The sequence below is a fragment of the Colletotrichum aenigma genome (assembly GCF_013390185.1).
Source record: "Colletotrichum aenigma strain Cg56 chromosome Unknown KSG_Cg56_contig09, whole genome shotgun sequence".
Taxonomy (NCBI): domain Eukaryota; kingdom Fungi; phylum Ascomycota; class Sordariomycetes; order Glomerellales; family Glomerellaceae; genus Colletotrichum; species Colletotrichum aenigma.
The window spans coordinates 2,921,184-2,945,175 of NW_023500915.1; the positions used below are offsets into that span (position 1 = coordinate 2,921,184).

Consider the following 23,992-nt stretch of genomic DNA (forward strand, 5'->3'; position numbering starts at 1 on the left):
AGTTCCTTTCGCGGTTGAGAAGTGCTGCAGGGACTCAGCGATCCCTATCGGGACTCGATCTGCCCAGGAGGCATTGAAGATGCAGGGCTTCTCACATTTTGGTGGCACACAGAGGTCAAACCTGCCCTTACCGGCTCCGCGGCCGATTTTATCAAAGACAGCGGCGCAAGCGTTGCCGGGATGCTCGAAAAGCATCCATTGATGAACTCATACTGGCGGGAGAAAGCCGCTCCGATTGATGACATCGAACTTCCCATGCTAGTATGTGGGTCATTCTCGGACCATTGCCTTCACACACAAGGTTCCTTCCGGGCTTTCATTCGGGCTCGATCACGCCACAAATGGATCTACACACATCGCGGAGGCAAATGGGACGTTTTCTACTCGCCCGAAGTTCAACGTCTGACAAAGCAATTTATGGACTGTTTCGTCAAGGGCAAGAGTAACAACGGCTTTCTATCCCATCCACCGCACTTAGATGGTAATTGTTTGTTTATACGACAAGGGGACTTACCTAGATGTTTGTTACCCCCAAGATTATCTATCCGAACACCTATTCGCATTCATTGAAATTCCAACAGGGAAAGATTTGCCTTCGCAATAGTATTCCTATCGAAGGCTAGAGAAACAATGAAAATTAACCTGTTCTTACCGGCGCCCCATAGTCGGAGATATAGGAAGCACATTTGTGCCCCTTGAACTGAAGTGTAGAGTTGAAGACATTTGATGATTGTGGCCCTATGGTGTGGCTGATTGGACGCCAAATCACTGCGCCATGGAGGCCTGAGGTTGTGGTGAAGAGAATTGAGAGGCTCAATTCACGACTGTCACCGAGATCTTTTAGGCACACCTGCGAAGTACTTCTCAATAAGGTCTAGTCAATCAAGATTGACAGTCACATGGGGGTGAAAGTTTGAGGCAGTGAGAGATAACGAGCTGATGACTTCCGTATTCTGTTTAGCATTGGGACCCCTCGAACAGCCTGGTGGCAACTTCGATGTCTGCACGGTGTTACACAGCGGGAGCCTGCATGATTCCCCTCAGCTCTTATCAACGAAAGGTCCCCTGGGTAACCAATGAAGCCTTACCTTACAAAGACCCTCACCCAGAATGTGGCAGCCAAACCTCGTATCTTGAATATTGATTTGGGCAGTGCTAGGCTGACCAGAGGAGGCCGCCACCCGGGCTGGCGCGGGCGAGGCTGGAAAGGATTTCAAATGGTCACGCCCAACCAGTCCATCCCCCATGGTTTGACAAACTATGTAAACTGATGCAATTCGACCTCAGAATTTACGCAGGCAGCTCTGCCAGGCCGGTCACTCCTCCAGCTTCCAATATCAGTCGAAACCCGATCCTAGATACCGCTGCACACGTGTCACATAGACCAACACAAAGCCATGTTTTCACTCGACCAGAACGCAACACGTTACTTCGATGATATTGGGAGTTTCTTGGATAGAAAGATTGTACCAACTAAAGATACTAGCGGTGCTGACAATTGGTACTCTAAGTGCACCCACAAGATTCACGATGAGTGGATCAAAAACAACGCGACAAGTCAAGAGAATATTGCAGAAGGCCTCATCATGGACATACATGGCAACAGGCTATTTCATGTAGAAGATAATAAAAGAATCATCAATGATTCTTGGGGGGTCAGTCTGTCTCTTTGCAGGGACTATTGCAGCCGCGGACACATCAAAATGGTGAGCTTCAACATCTATCCCTGTCTGCCACAGTTACTATGAGACAATCGCCAACGTTATCATACTGAATTATCAGGCCACCAATTTCAATCGTTTCGCTGCCGGATCAACGAGCTATCTTCTTCCATGGCTGGCCCTTACGGCGCAGCTGCCTTACGAGACAGGGGGCATCGACTCTGACATCTTGAGTGTCTGCGTTGGGCTTGGAAGTCCCATGCTAATGACCATCTCACTCATGATCACGATCCTGAATAAGACGTGGATTCATAAGGCATTCAGGAGCCTTCGAAGACGTCATAGAGTGTATTTAGGGGAAGACAGGGGAAACGTGTCAGAAAGAGCAGATGCTGCTGTGGTAATCGCTGAAGTTGCACAACAAACACCCACTCGTCTCAGACAGACAGAACAGTCGCTGGCCAGACAAGTCTTCCTGAACGAACACAAGCGGTGGGGGGAACAAGCTCGATACTACTTAGAGTCTACTCGACGAGGGGTGACGCTATCACTTGTGGCTCAGATGTCTGTAGCAATCATAGCTTGGATTTTCACGGCGGTAGGATCACTGCAAACAAAAGTGGGCAATACTGAGGAAGCCCTGATTCTTTCCTCTGGATCTCTCTGGATCTGGCTGGTATGCAAGCTTTTACTTACCTGTAAGGATAGTTGAGGTCGAAAAAGGCCAGTGCTAATTGCAAAAACAATCTAGGTTCCTGTCATCTGGGGCTGGATCCTTGTGGGCACACAGAACAAAGCAAACACCATGCAAACGGCGCTCGACAATGAGACTGGGCATGGTGGCTATCGACCTGGAATTGAAGTTGCAGGTGATTTCCTGGCTGATCCACCATCGTCATCCGTCAACGCACGGAACTCGGGAAATGGAAATGATGACAGTCGCCGTACACCTCCAGACATCTGGATAATATTCAATGTCGCTGGATTCCAGAAGCAAGAAGGACCAGCCTTCAATTACGCCCGTACGCTGACCTGGATCAACTTCGCCAATAATCTTCTGATCGCATTTGAGGATGCAATTCGTCCGCAAAATATGACTTCAGCTGGTCCACAGCAACCTGCAGGATCTCAAGCTGATTCACAGTCTTCTCCGGCAGGATCCCAAGCTAACCCAACACACATCAACAGCACCATTAGCCCTCGCCGTCATTTGTACGAGTACTCAAATTTGGAGGAGCTCTCTGGGGCAAAGCCTATCTTTTGGAAAAACGTTGCTTTCTCGATACTCATGGGCATCTTGGTCCAGTGGGGTACCACAATGCTTGCATTCATACTGGCCTTCGAGACGGTCGTAAAGGGTCTGGGTTGCAGATCGGGTAGCTACCTCATCTACGGCATACTATCAACTGCAGCATGCGTATCCCTACTTGTCTCTGCGGCACTTTCTCACGTGACCATGCGAGAATATGAGAGGACACGTTTCGTGGAGCGACGAGAGAATGAGCTTGGGTTAGGAGCACACATCTGCAAAGCTTTGGCGGTTGTTTTGCGGCTACTAGGATGCTTCTTGCTTGTGGCTAATACTGTATGGCTTCTGCTGATCTCTATATGGGAGCTTATTGGCTTCTTCGACAGCTGCTACTGTGCGTCGACGGAGCTAAGTAAGAAAGAAGCCGGCTGGATCCTGTTGTTCAAAGGCGCGGATGCGCTGAAGGAAGATGCGCAAGCTGCATGGGGAGTTGGAATTGGTTTGGGATTCGTTCTAATCTTCGTGGCAGGCGCCGTCTTTTATCTTGCCTCTCGACACAAACACGAGTAATGGTACTGATAAATCTAAGCGTAACAGGTTTGCGTGTGGGGTGGAGACCATCTCACTTCCTAGTGTCTACGCCGCTATGTTTCCTATTCACATGATAGATTTTAAGCTTTACTTGGATTAGAACGAGAGCGAGGATGACTATTCAGTAATCACAAGACCAAGTATTATAGTAATAACGATATGAGCGTTTAGAGATAGCAAAAATGGCAGCGATAACAGCGTTGAAGGTAATAGCGAGTATGCGAGAGAACTTGTCTTTTTAGCACAGAGATAATAAGTGGTCTCGTAGGAAAACCCAAGTCTAAGTAGGTTCGTCCGAGTAGTACACTGACCCCGCAGCAAATCTACAACAGAATGTGGCATTCATTATTTGACGGGCAATGTTGCAATACACCTCATAGCTGATAATTCAGGTCACGACTGCGTATCGCTTCACTCTCTGGAGTTAGGGCAACGCTATACGTCCAATCCCCGTCTCGCTGGTTGACGCGCAGCTGTGCGGGCGCTCGAGAACAGTGTCACTCCGAGCCTTCGACGAATCACCCTTGGAGAATAGAAGGAGACGCCCGCAAAGACCCCTATTCTGGGGACATGCTACGAGCGGACTGCTGAGTTTGATCCACGACAGCAAGATGCCTACTGTTCATTGGTCCAGCATGATGGGTGGCCATTCATGTAGTGCCTCATTGCGCCCGCTGAACTGCATCTTGAAACATGAGATTAGGGAATGCTCCTATGTGACTGCTAAGAGAACGGCGGTTTATATATATTCAGGAAGACAGCCATAAGTGATTGATGTCTTCAACATCCTTTGCTGCCAGAGTAAAAGTCTTTTGAATCAAACGCCCTACGCAAAGACGCACCACTGAAGATACTGACAATGTTTTCAGATGTCTGTTAATCTTACCCTATCTATCTAAATCTACTTACTGATAACTCACTAGAGAAAGGATATGCGGCCGTTTGGTCTGTTGCTGCTGAAGACTGCTTACATGTGTACGATGTAAGACCGGTGAAGTCTTGTCCTCAGCGAGAAAATACTACCAGACTCCGTGACGAAATCGAAAATAAGACGCATAATTAGCAAAGACAATGGTCCGTTTGAACGTTGAGGGGATTCCTTCTCAACACAAAGAAGAATCTTGATCTTATCACGGCGATTGACTACACGGAGCGGTTTTCACCGATTTCGGAGAGAGTCCGACGCCACGGGACTTGGAAAATTGGTCAATCCAACTGCCAGATTCGGAAATGTCATTTCTGTCTGTACGTTGGTCGTTCTCTTGCATTGAAAAAGCATGCGAGCTGTCGAGCCCAAAGATCAACCCCACGCCGACGTCACGGCAGACCGTCGGGCATGGGAGTCGAAGTTGGCCGAAAACCCCGCACAACCACTGACAAGGGCTTCGATAGGCGAAGCTTGTTTCCAGATCCAGCTCTCAAGCCAGCATGGCTAGCAGTTGAACTGCATGTTCGGCAGCGAGAGCCTGGCTGTTTACCTATCAGCACGTATGCGAGCTTATCATGATCCATACCCCGGGATCCGGCCGGGAAGTGGGAAGTGGGGCTGGGTTGGCGGTCGCCCCCGAATCTACGGCACTTCATTATTATTTGAATTTCTTCATTGAAGTTCATCTGGCAAGTCCTGATTCAATTGTTTGAACCGCTAGATTGGATTAGACTTATTAACAAGTGGAACTCAGATAGTCACCACAACGTTTAATTCGCCTTCCTCCCCCGCGCGAATTTTGGCGCACATGGTCCAGCGCGCATCTGGCATGCCTGGTTTGCCGGTTGGCTAGGTAGTCCGAGATAAGAACGGAAGATAAGCTGACTGCGACGTCAACTTAGTCTCTTCGGCATTACGTATGCTTCATCTCAAGGATAACCTTACCTATCGTTCAAGAGGCGTTCCAACGGCTTCGGCCGTCATGGGATCGATGGCCGCTGCCAACCACGTGGGGTTGAACCGAAGAAACCAGTCAGGAATTGCATGCGCAAGTCACAGCAATCACTGGCAATTCCCTACGAGACCGCTCCAGATTCCTATGCTAGAGCACTTAATTTTCTTGTAGGCCTATACTCTATAACTAGGTAGTCTTAACGCTGTTATCGTCATTTTCGTCATTATTATCGTTGGCCGTCGTCGTCATTCGTCGTCATTATTTCTTCCATTTTCTTTCATCCCTTCTACGATTTATCATCCTCCCCGCAACAGGCATATTCTGATGACCCCACATGCCCAGCCTCTCCGCATGGCCGGCAATGCTGGAGCCGTCCATCCACCCGATGAGCAAGGACCGGCCCTGGGAGAGAACCCGCAGGACTGGGCCCCAAGATAACGAATCGATAATCCGTTTCTTCACGGCTTGCGAGAAGAATCCAGTCGATTGGTCGAATGTTTCTTCTCGGACCTACTATCCAAGTTTGGCCTTGGTCTTATCAATCGATGCTCCGCAACAACGCACCCAGTTGATCTCGACAGCCGTGCTGGTGGCAGGCAAACCAACGGCCAAGATTCGCTAGACACTCGTCTTTAGCAGCACATCATCATCTTACTGCTGGAATTTGGGATGAACTGCGACCGAAAGTCCCGCTGGCCGCGGCCCGCGATATCAGCATCCCCCGGCTTGTCTACCACGGGACGGAACTGAATTCAGCAACTCTGTGCGATCATCCCGCTTGTGGGTGGGGTACATCACAAAGGTTCCTGCATGATAGCAAGCCCGGTCACAAAGCTCGCATCTCAATGTCTGTCGGAACGGCGTTGTCTTGAACCGAGTTCTGCAGACGAGGCTCCCGCTGGTTGGCGGCTCGGTCTACCATTCAAGGTTAGTCAAGAGGATGTTGGCTGTGACATGAAACCCGCTGTCACTCGATGGTCTAATGGAGGTATTCTAGATTGTCGTTGATACGACTCCATCACCGGTGTCGGGGTTGGGCAATATTGCGACATCATCGCCGGATGTCTTGCCGACAGACTCCAAAGACTCTTCCGTACATAAAGGCCAACATCAGTCTGATGAAAATGCTCGGTTGCTCAGAGCTTCAAGCGCCTCTTTGAGTCTTCTATTCTGCCTGACAAGACAACTGCACTTCAGAGAAGATGGGGTTCTCTTCGCTCACCCGCACCTTCGGTCTGGGAGCCTTGCTCCTACTCGGCTCTAATATCATCCCTAAAGTGAATGGCCTCCCTAAGGCCTCATGGGCTCAGCAGCGCGCCAAAGGTCATGGCCGCAAGGCCCTTGCCCATGCTATGAGCAAACGCCAGCTCAGCAACAGCTCCGAGCCTGCGGACTGCGTTGTTCACGACCCCAATGACGTTGACGCCCCGAAGGAGAACATCTGGAGCGGCTTGACCGGCCCCGAGGCCGCCGGCGTCACAGAATGGCTGTTCGCTCAAACGGAGCTGAACCTCACACAGAGCGAGAACGCTACCTCATGGGATAACACCATGTAAGTGAACCAGATTCCAGCTGTCCGGGACGTAGACTAACATCAGTAGTGTTCTTGTGGAGCTCATGGCCCCCAACAAGTCCGAAGCACTGGCATACATTGACGGCAGTGCTGCGGCCCCCGCCCGCTATGCCCACGTCTTGATCGACTTCAGCGCTTCCGAAGACCCGGAGTACCAGGACATCATCGTCGGCCCTCTTCCTGTCACTAACGGCACAACCAAGTGGGAGCGTCTCGACTATCCGTACACCCGCAAGACCAGTGGCCGCGTCCGCAACCTTGATTCCGATGATGATCTGGCCCAAGATTGGCTCTACGACGTCAGCAAGACTGTCGCGGACATCACCCTGGATCTGTGGAACGCTACTGCTCTCGGCCTCGACAACGACACCCTCACCATCTGGGGTATTGACCCTTACTACCAGGACGATGGTCGTGTCCAGCGCTGGGACACGTTCTGGAGCATCCCCAACACAATCTTCGACGTCGAGTCCATGATGCCCATGGGTCTGTTCTTCATGTCAGACGTCACCGGCCGCGACCCTTCGCAATGGACTGTCGAGGGATGGTACTACAACGGCATCTTCTACGAGACCACTGAGGAGTTCCGCAATGCTTACTGGAGCGGAAAGGTCGAGAAGCTTGGCGGCAACTGGGCTGGAGACTGGTCTGCGACCGACCAGCAGGGCGAGATCCTCCCTCTTGACACCAACGCTCCGCCCACCTCAGTCGCCCCCCAAGGTGCCAGATACTCCGTGGACCCCGACAGGAAGTACGTCGAATGGATGGGCTGGAGCTTTTACGTCGGCTTCACGCGCGATACCGGCATGGCCCTCTATGACATCCGCTACAAGGGCCAGAGAATTCTGTACGAGCTTGGCCTTCAGGAGGCCTTGGCTCACTACGCCGGCAGCGACCCTACCCAGTCTCACGTTGCCTACCTCGACACGTACTACGGATTCGGCCCCTTCGCCTTCGAGCTTCTCAAGGGATACGACTGCCCGTCATACGCCACCTACCTGAACTCCTCCTTCTACGTCTCCGAGACAACCCACACCCACCTGAACAGCATTTGCCTCTTCGAGTACGACGCCGACTACCCGATGGCTCGCCACAGTTCGCAGGAGTACGTCACCGCCACCAAGAACGTCTACTTCACCGTTCGCTCCGTGTCCACTGTCGGAAACTACGACTACATGTTCAGCTACTCCTTCTTCCTCGACGGGTCTGTCGCCGTCGAGGTCCGCGCCTCCGGCTACATCCAGGCTGCCTTCTACGCCAAGAACGAGGGCTACGGCTTCAAGATCCACGACAACCTGTCCGGCTCTATGCACGACCACGTCCTTAACTTCAAGGCCGACTTCGACATCTTTGGCACGGAGAACAGCGTCCAGCGCATGCACCAGGTGCCCACCACTCAGGTCTACCCGTGGTCCAAGGGCAAGGCCCTCAACACCATGAAGATCGAGCGCGAGTTCATCGAGAACGAGGACCAGGGCCGCTTCGACTGGAGCTACAATAACCAGGACCAGCTCTTCGTCCTCAACCAGGAGGTCAAGAACAGGCACGGTGAGTACCGCGCCTACCGCATCCTGCCTTACACCGGTCTCGCGCACCTGACGGTGAAGGACTCCAACGTCCTCAAGAACGCTGCCCGCTGGGCTGAGCAGGACATCATGGTCTCGGTCCGCAAGGACACCGAGCCCCGCAGCAGCCACCCGTACAACAACCAGGACGTCGAGAACCCGCCCGTGAACTTCAACGACTTCTTTGACGGCGAGAGTCTGAACCAGACGGACCTGGTGCTGTGGCTCAACCTCGGCATGCACCACGTCCCGCACACCGGCGATCTGCCCACCACGGTCTTCACCACGGCGCACTCGGGTATCCAGTTCATGCCGGCCAACTACTTCGAGGTCGGCCCCAACGTCGAGACGGTCAATATGGTCCGCATCAACTACCACGACGGTAACACCACGGACGTGTTGACCTTCGGAGCCGAGACCGATGCTTGCGGCTTGGATTACGAGCCCACGCAGGTGGACCTATGGGAGTACAAGGGTGATGTTGTCGTTCGCAAGTTTCCCTACTTGCCCGACGATCCTTATTATGAGACGGACAGCATTGTCTAAGTGATGCAGGTCTGAAATGTACATAATCTTAATGATCCTGGGATGAACATTCATGAGCATATGACAGAGACAAGGAGACGCAGAGAGAGAATAGTAAGGCGGAGGAGAAGAAATGCGAAGCGGGGTTGGTGGGGGAATCGGGGGATGCATTGTCTTCTCATGATGAAATTACAGTAAAAATAATTCCTTCTTCCAGAAACAGCACGATGCAGAATGGAAGTTTGATCGATCGGAATGGCGTGATATCTGACCACTTGTTTATCCTGAGGCACGGAAAGATGCGCATTCAACCAGTCGCAAGTTATTCCTATCTTCATAGATACACTGTTATGTCGACTAATATACAGAGTGTTATACTAATAGCGTCCACCCCCCCCTTTCTACTGAAATTATATATACATGATCCCTATATATATATATATATAAATTTACTTAATACTATATAGATATTTATAGTATAATAATTAACCTATTTTAATAGCTTTAATTGATCTATTTTTATTAAATCTTATAATCTAATAACGTTATAATACTTTTTAAATATTACTATATCCTTTAGTAAGTAGATAATAACTTATTTAAGTATTATTTATTACTTATTACTAAAAATATATAGAAATAATAATATATATAATAACTAATACAAAATACTATTAAAAGTCCTCTTTAATATTCTATTTTATTATTAATTAGAATTATTATATTTATTAAGAAAATTGATTAAGTTATTATTACTAAAGACGTTACTAGAGAAACTACTATTAAAATTATTCTTATTAAAACTAATTTTAAAATTTATAATTTAATAATTTTTAAGTCTATATTATAAAGACAATATATATATATAACTTCCCTATTATTATAAAAAGCTTTGAAAATATGTTTTTATTCAAATATAATAATAATATAGAAGAAGTAAAAAGAAATTTGTTATAAAAGATCTATTTTTAAAATATTTTATTTTTATTAATATAATTACTTTAACTAAATTTAATTTTAGTTAATTTAACTTCTTATTAACCTACTTAATTGATAAATAATATACTTATTGTTTCTTATTATAATATTAATAATATGTTTATATTATTTTCTAATATATTTGAAAAAAAAAAGAATATCTAAATAATAAACTAATTTTTCCATAGATTTAAATTACTTATAGCTTAATCTTTAAAAACAATAATTTATTTACTTTTAATTTATTTATTAAAAGTATTATATATAATAGATTTAGTTTTGTTAATATATTAAATATAAATAAGAAAAACTAAAACATAAATAGTAACATTTAACTTAAAATAGAAATACTTTATTTATATAATTTAAATAAAGCTAATATGATTATTATTATTATTTAAAAAACGTTAATTAATATATCTAAATTAACATTAACTTTTATTTAAATATATTTATTTATTAGAAAGGTTATTTAGCTACATATTTTATAAATTAATATTATTTCTTCTTTTAAATAAACTAGAAAGAGAAATAAAGTTTATTTTATTATTAAGTAATAGTATAATGTTATATTAATCTCTAATAGAATAATATTTAATATATAAATATTTTAAAAAAGTAGTCAAATAAATATTTTAATTAATATGTAAAACGTAATTGATTATAAACTTAATAATCTTATGAGTATCAAGTATTAAAACATATATGTACATAAATAACTTCTTTATATATATATCTATTTAAAATATTATAAATATAAAAATAATTGAATCATAAGAAGTTTAACTAATATTATATATTAAACTAAAAGTATTATAGGATTAAATCTTACTATATAGAGAAACAAATAAAAGCTATTCTAAATAAATGCAATATTATTTATAATATAGAATTACTAAGAGAACTATTTAATAAAATATTTTATAATTAGTTTATTAAAAATTAAAAATATTAAAATAAAAGAAAAACGAATATTATTAAAATTAATAATAATTAAGAAATAATAATAATAATAGAATAGCAGGCTAGAAATATTATATTTCTACTATTAAGGTTAAGATTTAGCTTACCTAATATTAGTAACAACGCTATTATTAATAAATATAATAATATAAAGGTATTTGATTATTATTTTTAATATCTTAATTTATATACATAGCTATTATTATTAATATTACTACTATTAATATGTTAGCTATATATAAGTATTTTATAATATTTATTACTAACTCTTCTATTAATAAACTTTCTAAATATTTATTAACTAAATATTATACATTTAATTTATTTATCTTTACTAATAATATTAAATTTACTTTGAAAAGCTTTAAATTAAAAGACTAGCTTTATGAAATAATTTATATCTATCTATAATAACCTACATAGTATTAATAAGAAGTTTAAAAAGAACATATAGAAGTTAAAATTGATAAATAATAGTTTATAAGTAATTTATAAGTTATTAAATATTTAGTTTACTAAATAAAGTTTTATTCATAATCTTACTAAAGAATTTAGAAACTTAATTAAATCTTTTATAAATAATAGAACTTATTATAGAAAATAATGTAATACTTTCTCTAATATTGTTTCTTATTTTAAACTTTATTTATACTATTAAGAGCTAGAAAGAGATATTTATATAAAAATATATAGTTACTAAATTATGAAAGAAGATAATAGTAGTACTAAATAGAAACTCTATAATATTAGTTTTAAATGAGTTAAAGTTATCTTAATATATTAACGCTTTAATACTATATTAATCTATTAAATAAGATATCTATAAGATATTAATTAAAATTAGTTAATAAAGTAAATATATATAGAGCTATTTATTATTAAATATAGATAACTTTATAAATATTTTAAAACTCGTTAGTTTTATTTTATTATTACTATTATTAGTATTATAATATTACTTATATAATTATAGATTAAATAAAATAAAATAAAACTAAATAATAAAACTAATTACGTTAAAATCTTAAGTAATATATTGTTAATAGAAATATATTATTTAGAAGAAAATAAAGAAGAAAAGTAATATGGTAAAAATAGTATAAATTTTAACTACATATATAATGTTTTATATAATATATTTAACTATAAAAAAGTCTACTTATAGCTATAGATTTAATACTACTATTTTATATATATAAAAATAATAACATTATTATAATTTTAGATCTATAAATAATATAACTTATTTTAATATTTCTTAGTTAGTTGTAATTAAAGTCTCTAACTATAATAGTATATTATAAATTATAAATCATTATAAGTATCAATAATATATTTTAGCTACTATACAAGTAAAACTAATATATATAAACTATTCATAAAAATAATAGATAATAATATATTTTATATCTTTTAATATATTTATAATTAAACTTAACATAGTTCATCAGTCAGCCAGCTGCACCAGTCAGCTGGACGTTCTTTTCCCACGTACATAATAACATCTAGTATTTCTCAACCACAACGCATTAAATCAACTATTAGTTGTTGCTCTCAGAATCTCCTGAGGGTTCGATATCTTTGGAACAGGTTTGCGCGTTATGCCCAGTCTCACCACATATACCACAGCGTCTCTAAGCTGGCTGGGCTCTCTTTGATGGACCCCCCTTGTCGTTCTCTTGAGGTGCTGGATGTTTCCCTTTTTGTTTCTCTTTAAGCAAAACCTGAGATTCCTCTATACTAAGTGCCCCTCTAGGTTGGACCTGCGTTCTTTTAGCCCTCTAGCGCTTAGTAAGTGCTATATTTGCATCCTTAAGGGTATAAAGCTGATTAGTTAAAATAGTAATTAAGTATGCTATTACTTATACACCTTTTGATAATTACTTAATTATAGTAATAATTAGTATTAATAAGCTTCTTTAATAAGTAGAGATATAACTTTTAATAAAGTTAGACTATAAGATAATTTATTATAGGTTAGAAGGTATTTATAACTACTAAGGTGGAGGTGTTAAAAGGTTAGCTATAAGAGGTGTAAACGTCTATAAATATATATTAAGCTTTTTAATAATATGGTTTAGGTCTTATAGTGAGATTCTAGCGCTTTAGAAAGCAGACCTAATATTTTCTTTATTAAAAGTCTTATTATAGGCCAAATAAAAGGTAACAAAGAATTTAGACTTAGTGATATAATTTATAGAGGCTCTAATAAATTAGTTGATTTTATTATTATATATGCGTTTTAAAGGTGAATAAAGGGTAATATCTAATAGCTATAGTAGATATAATAAATATATAGGTATACTAATAGTTATAATATTACTCTGCTTATAGTAATTATTAAATTTAGCTAATAAATAGCTTTTATAGCTGTTAATAATAAGCATCTAATAGACACCTTTTATTTAGTTCTTAGTGTGTTTATTAAAGTGTTTAATCTACTTAAGACCTATCTAATTATCTATCTATTTATTAGTAATAAGTTTAATCACTTAGTTGCCTAGAAAACCTAATTCTATAGTCTAACTAGTAAGGTGATATATGCTTTTAATAATTATAAACAGAGGGATGCACCACCCACCTAAATTAATATAATTAATAACTATAGCTTATTTATAGTTGCTAGGCTAGATAGAGTTTGCTTTGCTATATTAATCAGCATATATAACCACTATTAACATAATAGTTATGCCTGTCATAAAGCTAGTTTTATTAAAATTATATAAATCCCCCTCTTAGATGCTATACTTAGCTATTATATTGCATAATAGCATAAACCACTTTAATATAACCTCAGGATCTTCTCAAAGAGCCTTTTAATAATCACATAGACAATTAAACTTAGTTTTCAGAGCAGGCTGTAAGTCCACAAACCGCTTAGCCTATTGCTTACTAACAGGCTTACTATTACAGGCTTACAGCAGGAGATTAGCTATATCTTCTATACTGCTGAGGCAGAAAGGAAATCCTCTAGAATCCTATTTAATAATATATTAGAGAAGCGTTTTCTCTTTAATTAGATTAAGTTTATATTATTAGGGTTAAGCTTATTCGCATCGCAGTTAGTTGTTCATTCTATCAGCTATGGTGCTCTTTAGGATACTGTAGGTCTTTGCAGCACGCGAAATGCTTAAGTTATTACCTGCAGCGCGTGTCGATCAGATCGCTTTAATCGCAAGAATGACTTTGTCTTCTTAGGTGTAGATTGGCATTATGGTTGTTGAGATTTTATGCGTCAAAGGTTTAAGTGATTTGGACATAAGAGTGTTTAGAAAAAAACGTCCGGCTGACTGGTCCGGCCGGCTGACTGATGAACCACGTTATTATAATTTATTATTTTACTAAGTAATAATAATTATAAACTTCTTATTTATTTAGCTAAATAAGTTTAACTATTAATTAATTATAAAATAACTAATTTAGATTGTAAAAGCTTTAAATAAGAAATCTTACATCTTTTTAAGAAATAAAGTATTATAATATTATAGTAGTTTAAGAAGTCTTATATAATATTATATCTCTATCTTTTACTAACTCTAATGATACTTCTTATATTTTTATATTTTATTAATAATATTTTATTATGATTTATATTATCAAATGTTCTATTTAATATAGCTAGTAATATTTATTAATTTATAAGTTTTTTAGTTTTTGAATAGTAATATTATTATAATCATTAATAGCTATAAATTTAATATTTTAAGTATTATTATATTATTATTATTACTTAATATTCTTTTAATATATCCAATATAATAAACTATAACTAGATATATCTTGACTAATAATAGATAATTAATAATTAAATATAATCTATATAGTAATAAAAATTTAATTATAAATAAGCTAAGTTATTAAGAGAGTTATTACTCCTATTAACTACTAAAGCTATTTACTCTAAAAAACTTATATTAAGCTTTTTAATATATGTTTATATTATTCAAAGCTATATAAAGTACATATTAGATAAATATATAAAGTTATATAGTAAATCTTTTTTTATTCTTTAGTAAACATTATTTTAATCTCTTATAAAAATAAAATAACATACTTTACCAGTCAGCCGCATATATCAGTCAGCCGCACACTTTTCCTCATCTTTCAAACATCATATAAGTTTTTACAACCAGAACGTAGAAAATCAATTAGCTCTCATCAGCATCTAATTCACTAGACGATTCTATATCTTTAGAACATATTTGCATATTATGGCCTGTCTTGCCGCACACACTATAACGCTATTAAGCTGACTAACCCTTCTTCAACAGACCCCTATCTTCACCTTCTTGAGGCGTTAGATGTTTCCCTTTACCCTTTTCTTCTAGGATAACCTGAGATTCTGCTATAATAAGTGCTCCTCTAAGCTGGATGTATATCTTTTTTGCTCTCTAGCGCTTAGTAAGCGCTATATTAGCATCCTAAAGTGTGTGCACCTAATCTATTAAAATTATGATTAAGTGTGTTATTACTTATGCACCTTTTATTAGCTAGTTAACTACCTTAATTATTAGTGTTAGAGAGCTTCTCTAATAAGCTGAGATCTGAGTTTTAATAAAGTTTAACTGTGAAAGCGCTTTATGTTAGGTAGAGGGTGTTTATAACTGCTAGGCTGGTGGTGTTAAGGGATTAGTTGCAGGAGGTGTGGGCTTCTATATATATATATTAAGTTTCTTAATTATATAATTTAGGTCGTATAGTAAAATATTAGCTCTATAGAAGGTAGATTTAATATTTTTATTTACAAAGATCTTATTATAGGCCTTATAGAAGGTAATAAAGAACTTAAACTTTATAATATAGTTAATAGAGGATTTAATAAATAGGTTGATTTCATCCCTATATATATATTTTAAAGGTGAGCATAGCGTAATATCTAATAGCTAGAGTAAGTAAGATAAATGCAGAGGTATACTAATAGTTATAATATTGTTCTGCTTATAGTATTTATTAAATTCAGCTGATAAATAGCTTTTATATCTATTAACTATAAGTATCTAATAGACACCTTTTATACAAGCCTAAATATGCTTTTTAAATTGCTTAATCTAGTCTAGGCTAGTCTTATTATCAGTCTATCTATTAGTAGTTAGTTTAATCACTTAGTCGCTTAGAAAGCCTGATTCTATTAATTAGTTAGTAAGGTGATAAGACCCTTAAATAATTATAAAAGGTGGGATATATTATCCCCTTAAATTAATACACTTAATAACTATAGCCTATTTATAGTTGCTAAGCTGGATAGATTTCGCTTTTCTATATCTATCAGCATATATAATAACTATTAAACTAGTAATAACGCCTATTATAAAGCTAGTTTTATTAAAGTTATATAGATCCTTACTATTAATACTATATTTAGCTATTATATTGCCTAATAACATAAACCACTTCAAAATAACCTCTAGGTCCTCTTAAAATGCTTTTTAATAATTATATAGATAATTAGATATAGTCTTTAGAGTTAGCTGTAAGTTAATAAACCTCTTAGCTTAATACTTCCTAATAGGCATCCTATTCTATATCTACAGCAAGAGATTCACTATATCTTCCACACTAGTAAGTTATAAGGGAAATCCTTTAGAATCCTGCTTAATAATATATTAGAGAAGTGTTTTCTCTTTAATCAGATTGAGTTTATATCGTTAGGGCTGGATATAGTTATAGTGTAGTTAATTATTGATTCTGTTGCATAAGGTACTTTTGTGGATATTATATATCTTTATAGCGCCTCGCATATTAAGTTTATGACCTAGAGCATGTGTTGATCAGATCGCCTTAAAAGTAAGAATGATCTTATCTTCTTGGGTGTAAATCGGCATTGCGGTTGTTGAGATATTATGCGTCAAAGGTTTAAGTGGCTGGGAACAAAGCGCGTCATGGAAAACGTGCGCGGCTGACTGATATGCGCGGCTGACTGATATGCGCGGCTGACTGATATGCGCGGCTGACTGATATGCGCGGCTGACTGATATGCGCGGCTGACTGATATGCGCGGCTGACTGGTAAAGTACGTTAAACTTTTTATTAATTAATTAATATAAAAATAAAATAACTAATTAAGTTAGTAATATCTCTATATATAAATTAACTACTATAAAAGTATTAGATATATACTTTATATTTCTATTATATAGTTATATATTTAAATACTATTATAACTATAGTAATTAATAGTAGTTAAAGTACTAGTAATAGATTTAGTATATTTTATATATAATATAGAAAAATATACGTTATAGCGTAAAATAGGCTTTTTTTCATGTTTTTGTATAAGCGGGGAAAAAAAGGGGGGGCGGACGCTGTCAGTGCAACGGACTGTATTAGCGCGGGTCGCAGTACAAAGTCGTGTTCCAGGGATCGGTCAGCCTCGGTTCACAATCTGTGTTGGGTATTTTCAACGCAAGAATGCGCAACCATCATCTAATTAAACAGGTTACAACTTTATATCGACGGTGATCCATGTTTCGCGTGTGCCTTTAGCAAAAGACTGCCCAGTGCTGGAGAAAAATAGCGACAGGATCTCGGACTCTGCAGTAAGACGACTGGTGCTGCAACCACATCGATGACTTCCACCAATCATGTCATTAAAGGCAGAGTTAAAATTGGAGATTCTGCCCGAAATAGGTATATTTTTCTGCTTTCCCCCTTCCTCAATGCCTCCCGTCCCCTCCCGTCTTGTCATCCACTCTCCCTAATAACGGTTAACATCCAAGGGAGCATGACAGGATCGACAGATCATCATCAGGGACGAAGAGGACGGGGTCTCCAGGAACAACGCAGGCGACAGCCCCGTCTTCACGCCTCGAAAATTCGAGACCGTGAGACCTGTCCCGATTGTCAGGTCATTGATCATCGATGATCGCCCGGAGCAGCCTCCGCGCGGAATCCACAACGTTCCTCGGTTGCAGCAAATATTGTGTCCCGGCCAAGCGGTCGCCCGTTCGCCCTACAGCAACAAGCGCCGGCCCCAACTCCCAGGTTTCCCCGGCTAGAAACATCACAGGCAGCAGCAGGGCCCCCCAAAACACATTCACGACGGTGTCGTCGATAATATCGCCGACTTGTCTTACACAGAGAAACGGAGCATACCGTGCTGGCCCTAGCCGTCCATCCCTAGACGCCAAGTGACAGGTTCGCGAGTCCTCGGCAATCCCTTGAGACCTGGCCGGCGTTGGCATTCCTGGCCCGGGCACTTTTTTATTTTTTGACAGCTCCCACAACTGTCTCTTCTTCGGTGAATGTCTCCCGACGCACACACGAGATGGATTCTTAAGCTATGTGGCTATCTCATGTTTCTGTTTATGTCTCTTCTTCCCGCGCTAGTGCCGGTAGCGCATGTCCTAGATCATGTAGCGACCGGCGTCGATTGGCCCTCCAGCTCGGCCGTGGCGCCAGCAACCAACCCTCGGTTTGGGAGGACAAAGGCGCCGCGGGGTGTACCAGACGATGTCACGTAACCTGGCGGAAGCTTGAGAGCGCCTGACTCGTGGAGGTCAAGTCTCCCCGCAAGAGGCTTACTGGCTTCCGCTTTGCTACATGCTTCTTCATGCTTCGAAATATCTCCATCGTTCTCTCTTACTATCAATACCTTGGACTTGCATTAGCTCGGCGCATGATTTCACGATCCCATCATTGCGGCCATTTTTGGAACCCCAGCAACACCCGGGACAACGTCTTGTGTCTTATCAGCTAGACGTCTGGATTCGCAGTCGTCATCGTCGGGCAGCAAGAGAGCTCCTCTTCTGCTCTCCCTCGATGCTGGGTGTTTCAGACATTCAGCTTGACAGGCCACATACGACTACCACTGCGGGGCACCGAGGTTCGAGATATGAGCATTCCGGCCAGCCTATCACATCTGAATCGCACGACAAACAGCAGTCTTCCCATAGTCTCCCATACCATGATCCCATCGTATCCCCCCGATGCTATCGAGGGGGTTCGAGATACGCCAGCGCCGCCCAGTCTGCGCCGAGCACGCGCATGAAGCCATCCAGCCACAACTTCGAGAAGCGACCTAGCGCTCTCTCTCCATGCCAGAGGCTGTCGTTCGGTGTCTGTCACTTCGGTGTCTGCCATGACGCTCCACGGCTAGCACGTCAAGGGCGGGAGACGGGAAAATGATAGGGTTCCACCCCAATGTCTCCGTTAGTAAATCAGGCACTACGGTGACATGTCTAGCAGAGACAGATGAGTTCACCTTATCGAGGCTATTACCACGGGGATTGAGCCGGTTTAGCTGGCTGTCAATCCGCCTCACCAACAGCGCTGTCTCAATGTCTCCGAAGGACCGGATCTGAAGGCGATGTCTCACGGTATCCATCTTTTCCATTTTCTTTTCTTTCTCAGGTCCGAGCCGCTCTGATGTACTCACCGGCAAGATGCCCCGCAATGATTGTGCTTTGAACCGCGGAACCGCGAGCAATGCCCTTTTTGAGGCTGCCCGTCTCGGCCAAGAAGCAACAATATTCAGCCCCGGGATCGCATCTTTGACTCCGATCCGAACTATTCGGTCAAAAAAGCAATCATGAATCCACATCCTGACCAATCCATCTCACAGATCTGATGCCTAAAGAAACCATGAAGACGCCGTGCGCTTGCCCGATCGGAAGAATCCGTCTCCAGAGAGCTGGGTTGGCTGCACACTAACACATGCACACCCAACATCCCGCCTGCATGTGGTCTTCTTTCTTTCAACAGCCAAGCCACGGAAGCCATGACTCCCGATCGACTTCTGCAAACCACGATGCAGGGCCAAGATAACCTCTGCGCGCCACGTTGGCCCGGCCTCGCCCGTATATTCTGCTGCTGAAGGAAAAAGCACGCTGCATTGGATGAACACACCCTAGTCTCGGCAGCCAATCCCCTTTCGAGCGCACTCCCTCCGGCTTTCTGAACTGAACCTCCCACCCCATCCATCCATCTCACACCCAACCACCTCCCCTCTATTTTTGTGAGACTACCGGCTTGGCCGCACCCATTCCGACGGGACCTTTCAGCCGTCGACGCAACCGTGCCTTTCAAGCGTACCTTTTTTTCTCCCACTACGCCACGTGACTAGAGTGTCTCCCCGGCTTTTCGACCTCCCTCGTCCAAGTTTAGCTGTACCCGTCGATGGGCGCCGGGGCAAGGCCGGGGTCCTCGTGCCTGGGACGGTGGGCCCAACCCAACGTCGCCGGGTTCTATTTTGGCTGCGGAGACTATTCTTCAGGCGTGGCGCTCACCTATAGCATCTACCGGTGGGCACCTCATGTGACGGGTCATGAAGGCATTCGCCCTTTAGCATCAAGAAGGGGGTCTATATCAGGCCATCAGGGCCGGTCTCCCTTGGTGATCTTCTTTTCCCCATCGCACCAGAATCAAAAAATCCAAGAACACCATTTCCTAATCTCTTTTTCCTATCTCTTTTCCTTTTTCTCTTATTTCCTTATTTCTTTTGTCTTCTCTATATCTTTGGCTTATTTCCTTATCTCCCATCACTTCGTCATCTCCTGTTCCGACCTCTTCTCGTCGTCCTCTTCCGTTGACTTTGAGCTGTCCTGCTTGTAAGTTGTCCTATGCATGAAGAGGACCATCGAGCCACTGTACTAACAGAGCCATCAGTTCTTCCCTTACCCTCGCCGACCATGTCTTCCAATTCCGCCATGGCTTCCTCAATCACTCTTCCAGTCGAAGAAGTGCACCAAGTCAACCCTGAGCTTTCTCTTACACCACCTGCGAGGGCCTTCTTCCCGATGAACAGCCGCAACTCTTCAACGCACACTCTCGTTGTTCCGGACCCTGTTTACGAAGCCCCGACGTCCGTCGCTTCAACCCACGATTCCGACGACGATGAAGACGAGATTACCGTTCCCGATAAGAAAGGCAACCGGGCTTACCGGTATCTGCGCTGGAACTTTGGCTCCGTCTACCGCCGCATCTTCACCCTCGCCTTCCTCGCCAACATCGCGTGCCTCATCTTCGTCATCCTCAACTCCGTCCTCACCGGCGCCGCCCTGACTCTCCAGACCTGCGCCACAGCCGTCTCCGCCAACATCCTCGCGGCCCTCTTCATCCGCAACGAGCACACCGTCAACGCATTGTTCAAGGTCTTCGTCCTCTTCCCCGCCAAGACTCCCTTGTGCGTCCGCCGCGCCTTCGCAAAGGTCTACTCCTACGGCGGCATTCACTCCGGCTGCGGCGTCGCCTCCTTCTTCTGGTTCGTCCTCTTCCTCGTCGTCCTCACCGCCGAGATGGACCGCCCCAGCACCGCCCTGCGCGCCTACATCCTCCTCGACAGCTACCTCATCGGCCTCCTCCTCTTCCTGATCATCGCCTTCGCCCACCCGCGCGCCCGTGTGCTCCTGCACAACTGGTTCGAGGGCACCCACCGCTTCCTCGGGTGGTCCGTCGTCCTCCTCTTCTGGGCGCTCGTCATGATGCTCGCCGAGGACTCCAGCGACGCCGCCAACATCCCCTACGCCGCCTCCGTCGTCATGACCCCGTCCTTCTGGATGCTCATCGTCATCACCGCGCTCGTCGCCTACCCCTGGACCCGCCTGCGCCTGCGCGACGTCGAGGCCGAGGCCATGTCCGCCCACGTCGTCAAGCTCAACTTCGACTACGCCGACGTGCACTACGGCCAGGCCGTCCGCCTCACCGACGCGCCGCTCCGCGAGACGCACGCCTTCGCCGTCATCCCGAACCCCGCCGCTCCGACCGCCGCCGACGCCGAGAAGGGCCAAGTCAAAGGACTCAGCAACGCCGGCAAGAAGGGCTTCTCGGTGCTCGTGTCGAATGCCGGCGACTGGACAGACAAGATCATCAAGAACCCGCCCAAGAAGATCTGGACCCGCGGCGTCCCGCAGTACGGCGTGCTCCGCGTGGCCGGCCTCTTCGAGCCCTGTATCGTGATTGCCACCGGCTCCGGCATCGGTCCGTGTCTGAGTCTGTTTGTGCAGAAGCCCGATCACCCGGTGCGCATCATCTGGTCCACGCAGCGCCCTGCCGAGACGTACGGGCAGGCGGTGATCGACACCATCTACAAGGCCGACCCGAACGCCGTCATCATCGATACCAAGAAGACGGGCCGTCCCGACCTGGTTGCGATTACGTACCGCATCTGGGAGAGCAGCCGGCGCCAAGCGGGTATTGCGCAGATTGAGAACGCCGGCGGCAAGAACATGGGTCCTTGTGAGGCGGTGGTCATCATTTCCAACCAAAAGGTGACGAGGAAAGTCGTATACGGGCTTGAGAGCAGGGGCATTCCTGCCTACGGTGCGATTTTCGACTCTTAGACGGGGTTGGAGGTCAAGCGAAGAAGGGGTCGAAAGGGATAGAGCAAGCGTTTCTTTTTCATTTCAGGTGGCTTTCCTCGGAGACCGCATGCATCAGCACGGAGTTTGGCATAGCGGGCATCAGCGACACATAGACTTGGGCTCATTTACTGATCTTCTTTCACCCACTCATTAAGTTTTACAATACCATTGCAATTTTCATTCAATCTCATAAACCAGTTCTGAAATTCTACAACCTTCCCCTTAGGTGACTTTTGACTGTGAATAAGATATTTAAAAACGGAGATGATATTTGGAGAGCAGCCAAACGGTTGATAGGCTAGAATACTGATTAACAGCCAATCACGGCACCCATCTGGTCGGTTAGCTCAGTTGGTTAGAGCGTGGTACTAATATCTCATCTTAGATATTCAGTAATGCCAAGGCCGGGAGTTCAAGCCTCCCACTGATCATTATTTTTGTTTTTGCACTTAATCTGCATAAGGTATGCAAAATCGTGGGAACGGGGGACACTCCCATTTAATAATGATGATGATGATGCTGTTAGTGGGTGGCATTCAGATCGGATGGAGGAAGGTTCGGCCTACGTTCCGCTAAAGGAAGGAATGTTTGTGGGGGGAAGCACCTACCAGCGATTGAAATAAGGTACAGCACCTCGCCTTCCCTATTTCCCGCCCTTTGCCTGTGCCAAACTTCAGCCAAACTTCAACCTCTCATCACCACAATCATCAACTTGTTTGTCCTCGAACGCTAAAGTACGACTTACCGACCATCGTTAGACTCGGATCTCGGCATCCTCACTCTTGGCTACCGCCTAGGAGCCCTGAGTCAATGAACAGCCATCGATTGCCGCATCTCTGGTAGCCCTTACCGACTCGGACCAAGAGATCACGTCGACGACTAACGACGGCCGATCCTACGGGAGCGTTCACCAGGCCCGGAATCCAATGAACGGACCGACCATCATTGGCTTCTGCTCCCTTTCGCCCTGTCTCGACCCAACAAACCAGAGACAAAAGATCCTCCTCTCTCTCGTCACGAACACCCCAGCAAGACAATTCCAGCCTCGGAACTCACTCCCGCTTGCTTATTGCGGCTCACCAGCAAGCACCCGCCCTGTCGCGCCGCCAGTGTGTCTGGTGTCATCCGTTTGTCATCGTCCCAGGCACCGAGCAATCTACAAGTTGGGCGTGTGTCACCTCCACGAGGCCGTCAAGGCTTGGTCTCTCCAATCACCGACTGTCTTGCGTGCTTGGCTTCGGTCGAGGCAGTACCGCAACGTCGCATCGCGGCCAGCCGAGATGAAGACTCTCTGCGCCCAGAATACCCGCGTTCCGTGCCTTAATGTCTCCTTTCTGGGCACCAACACACCCATTCAACCGGCGCTTCACCAACCTGACCATCAGGGATTGCCACAATCCACGCCCGACATATCCAACAGTCAAGATTCAGAGCTGAAAAATGCTCCGACAATAATTCGCTCGACTTCCGGTTGGCTTTCCCCCTCGACGGGCGTGGCCGAGACTTGACTCTCAATACCAGACACTACGCCGCCCAAACCCCTGGGTTTTCGCAAAGACGCTTTCTTCTGAATGGCCCCCGCAATCTATCACAAGCTGCCCGGCGTTTGTCTCGACGCTTGGAGTCTTGGCCCGGAATACGCCTTCACATCCACTGCAGGGACCCGGCAGACAAACGAACGCATCGGAGACCTCACGCCCATGAGTG

General features: G+C 43.3%; 3 protein-coding genes across 3 annotated transcripts; all 3 read left to right on the top strand.

Moving 5' to 3' along the window:
- Window positions 1-2,466: 2,466 nt before the first annotated feature.
- On the top strand, window positions 2,467-3,480 carry CGCA056_v013440 (uncharacterized protein; the record flags this gene model as incomplete). Its single annotated transcript, XM_037328684.1, has 1 exon — window positions 2,467-3,480. One exon carries the CDS (start codon window positions 2,467-2,469, stop codon window positions 3,478-3,480), a length of 1,014 nt encoding a protein of 337 aa, XP_037172946.1.
- A 3,106-nt stretch (window positions 3,481-6,586) lies between these two features.
- Window positions 6,587-9,068, top strand: AOCY (Primary amine oxidase, lung isozyme; the record flags this gene model as incomplete). Its single annotated transcript, XM_037328685.1, has 2 exons — window positions 6,587-6,936; window positions 6,986-9,068. 2 exons carry the CDS (start codon window positions 6,587-6,589, stop codon window positions 9,066-9,068), a joined length of 2,433 nt encoding a protein of 810 aa, XP_037173489.1.
- Window positions 9,069-20,632: 11,564 nt separating this feature from the next.
- On the top strand, window positions 20,633-22,264 carry CGCA056_v013442 (Adenylate-forming reductase; the record flags this gene model as incomplete). The annotated part of the gene is made up of 1 exon (XM_037328686.1): window positions 20,633-22,264. The coding sequence occupies one exon, from the start codon at window positions 20,633-20,635 to the stop codon at window positions 22,262-22,264; it is 1,632 nt and encodes a 543-aa protein (XP_037172945.1).
- Between the last annotated feature and the right edge of the window lie 1,728 nt (window positions 22,265-23,992).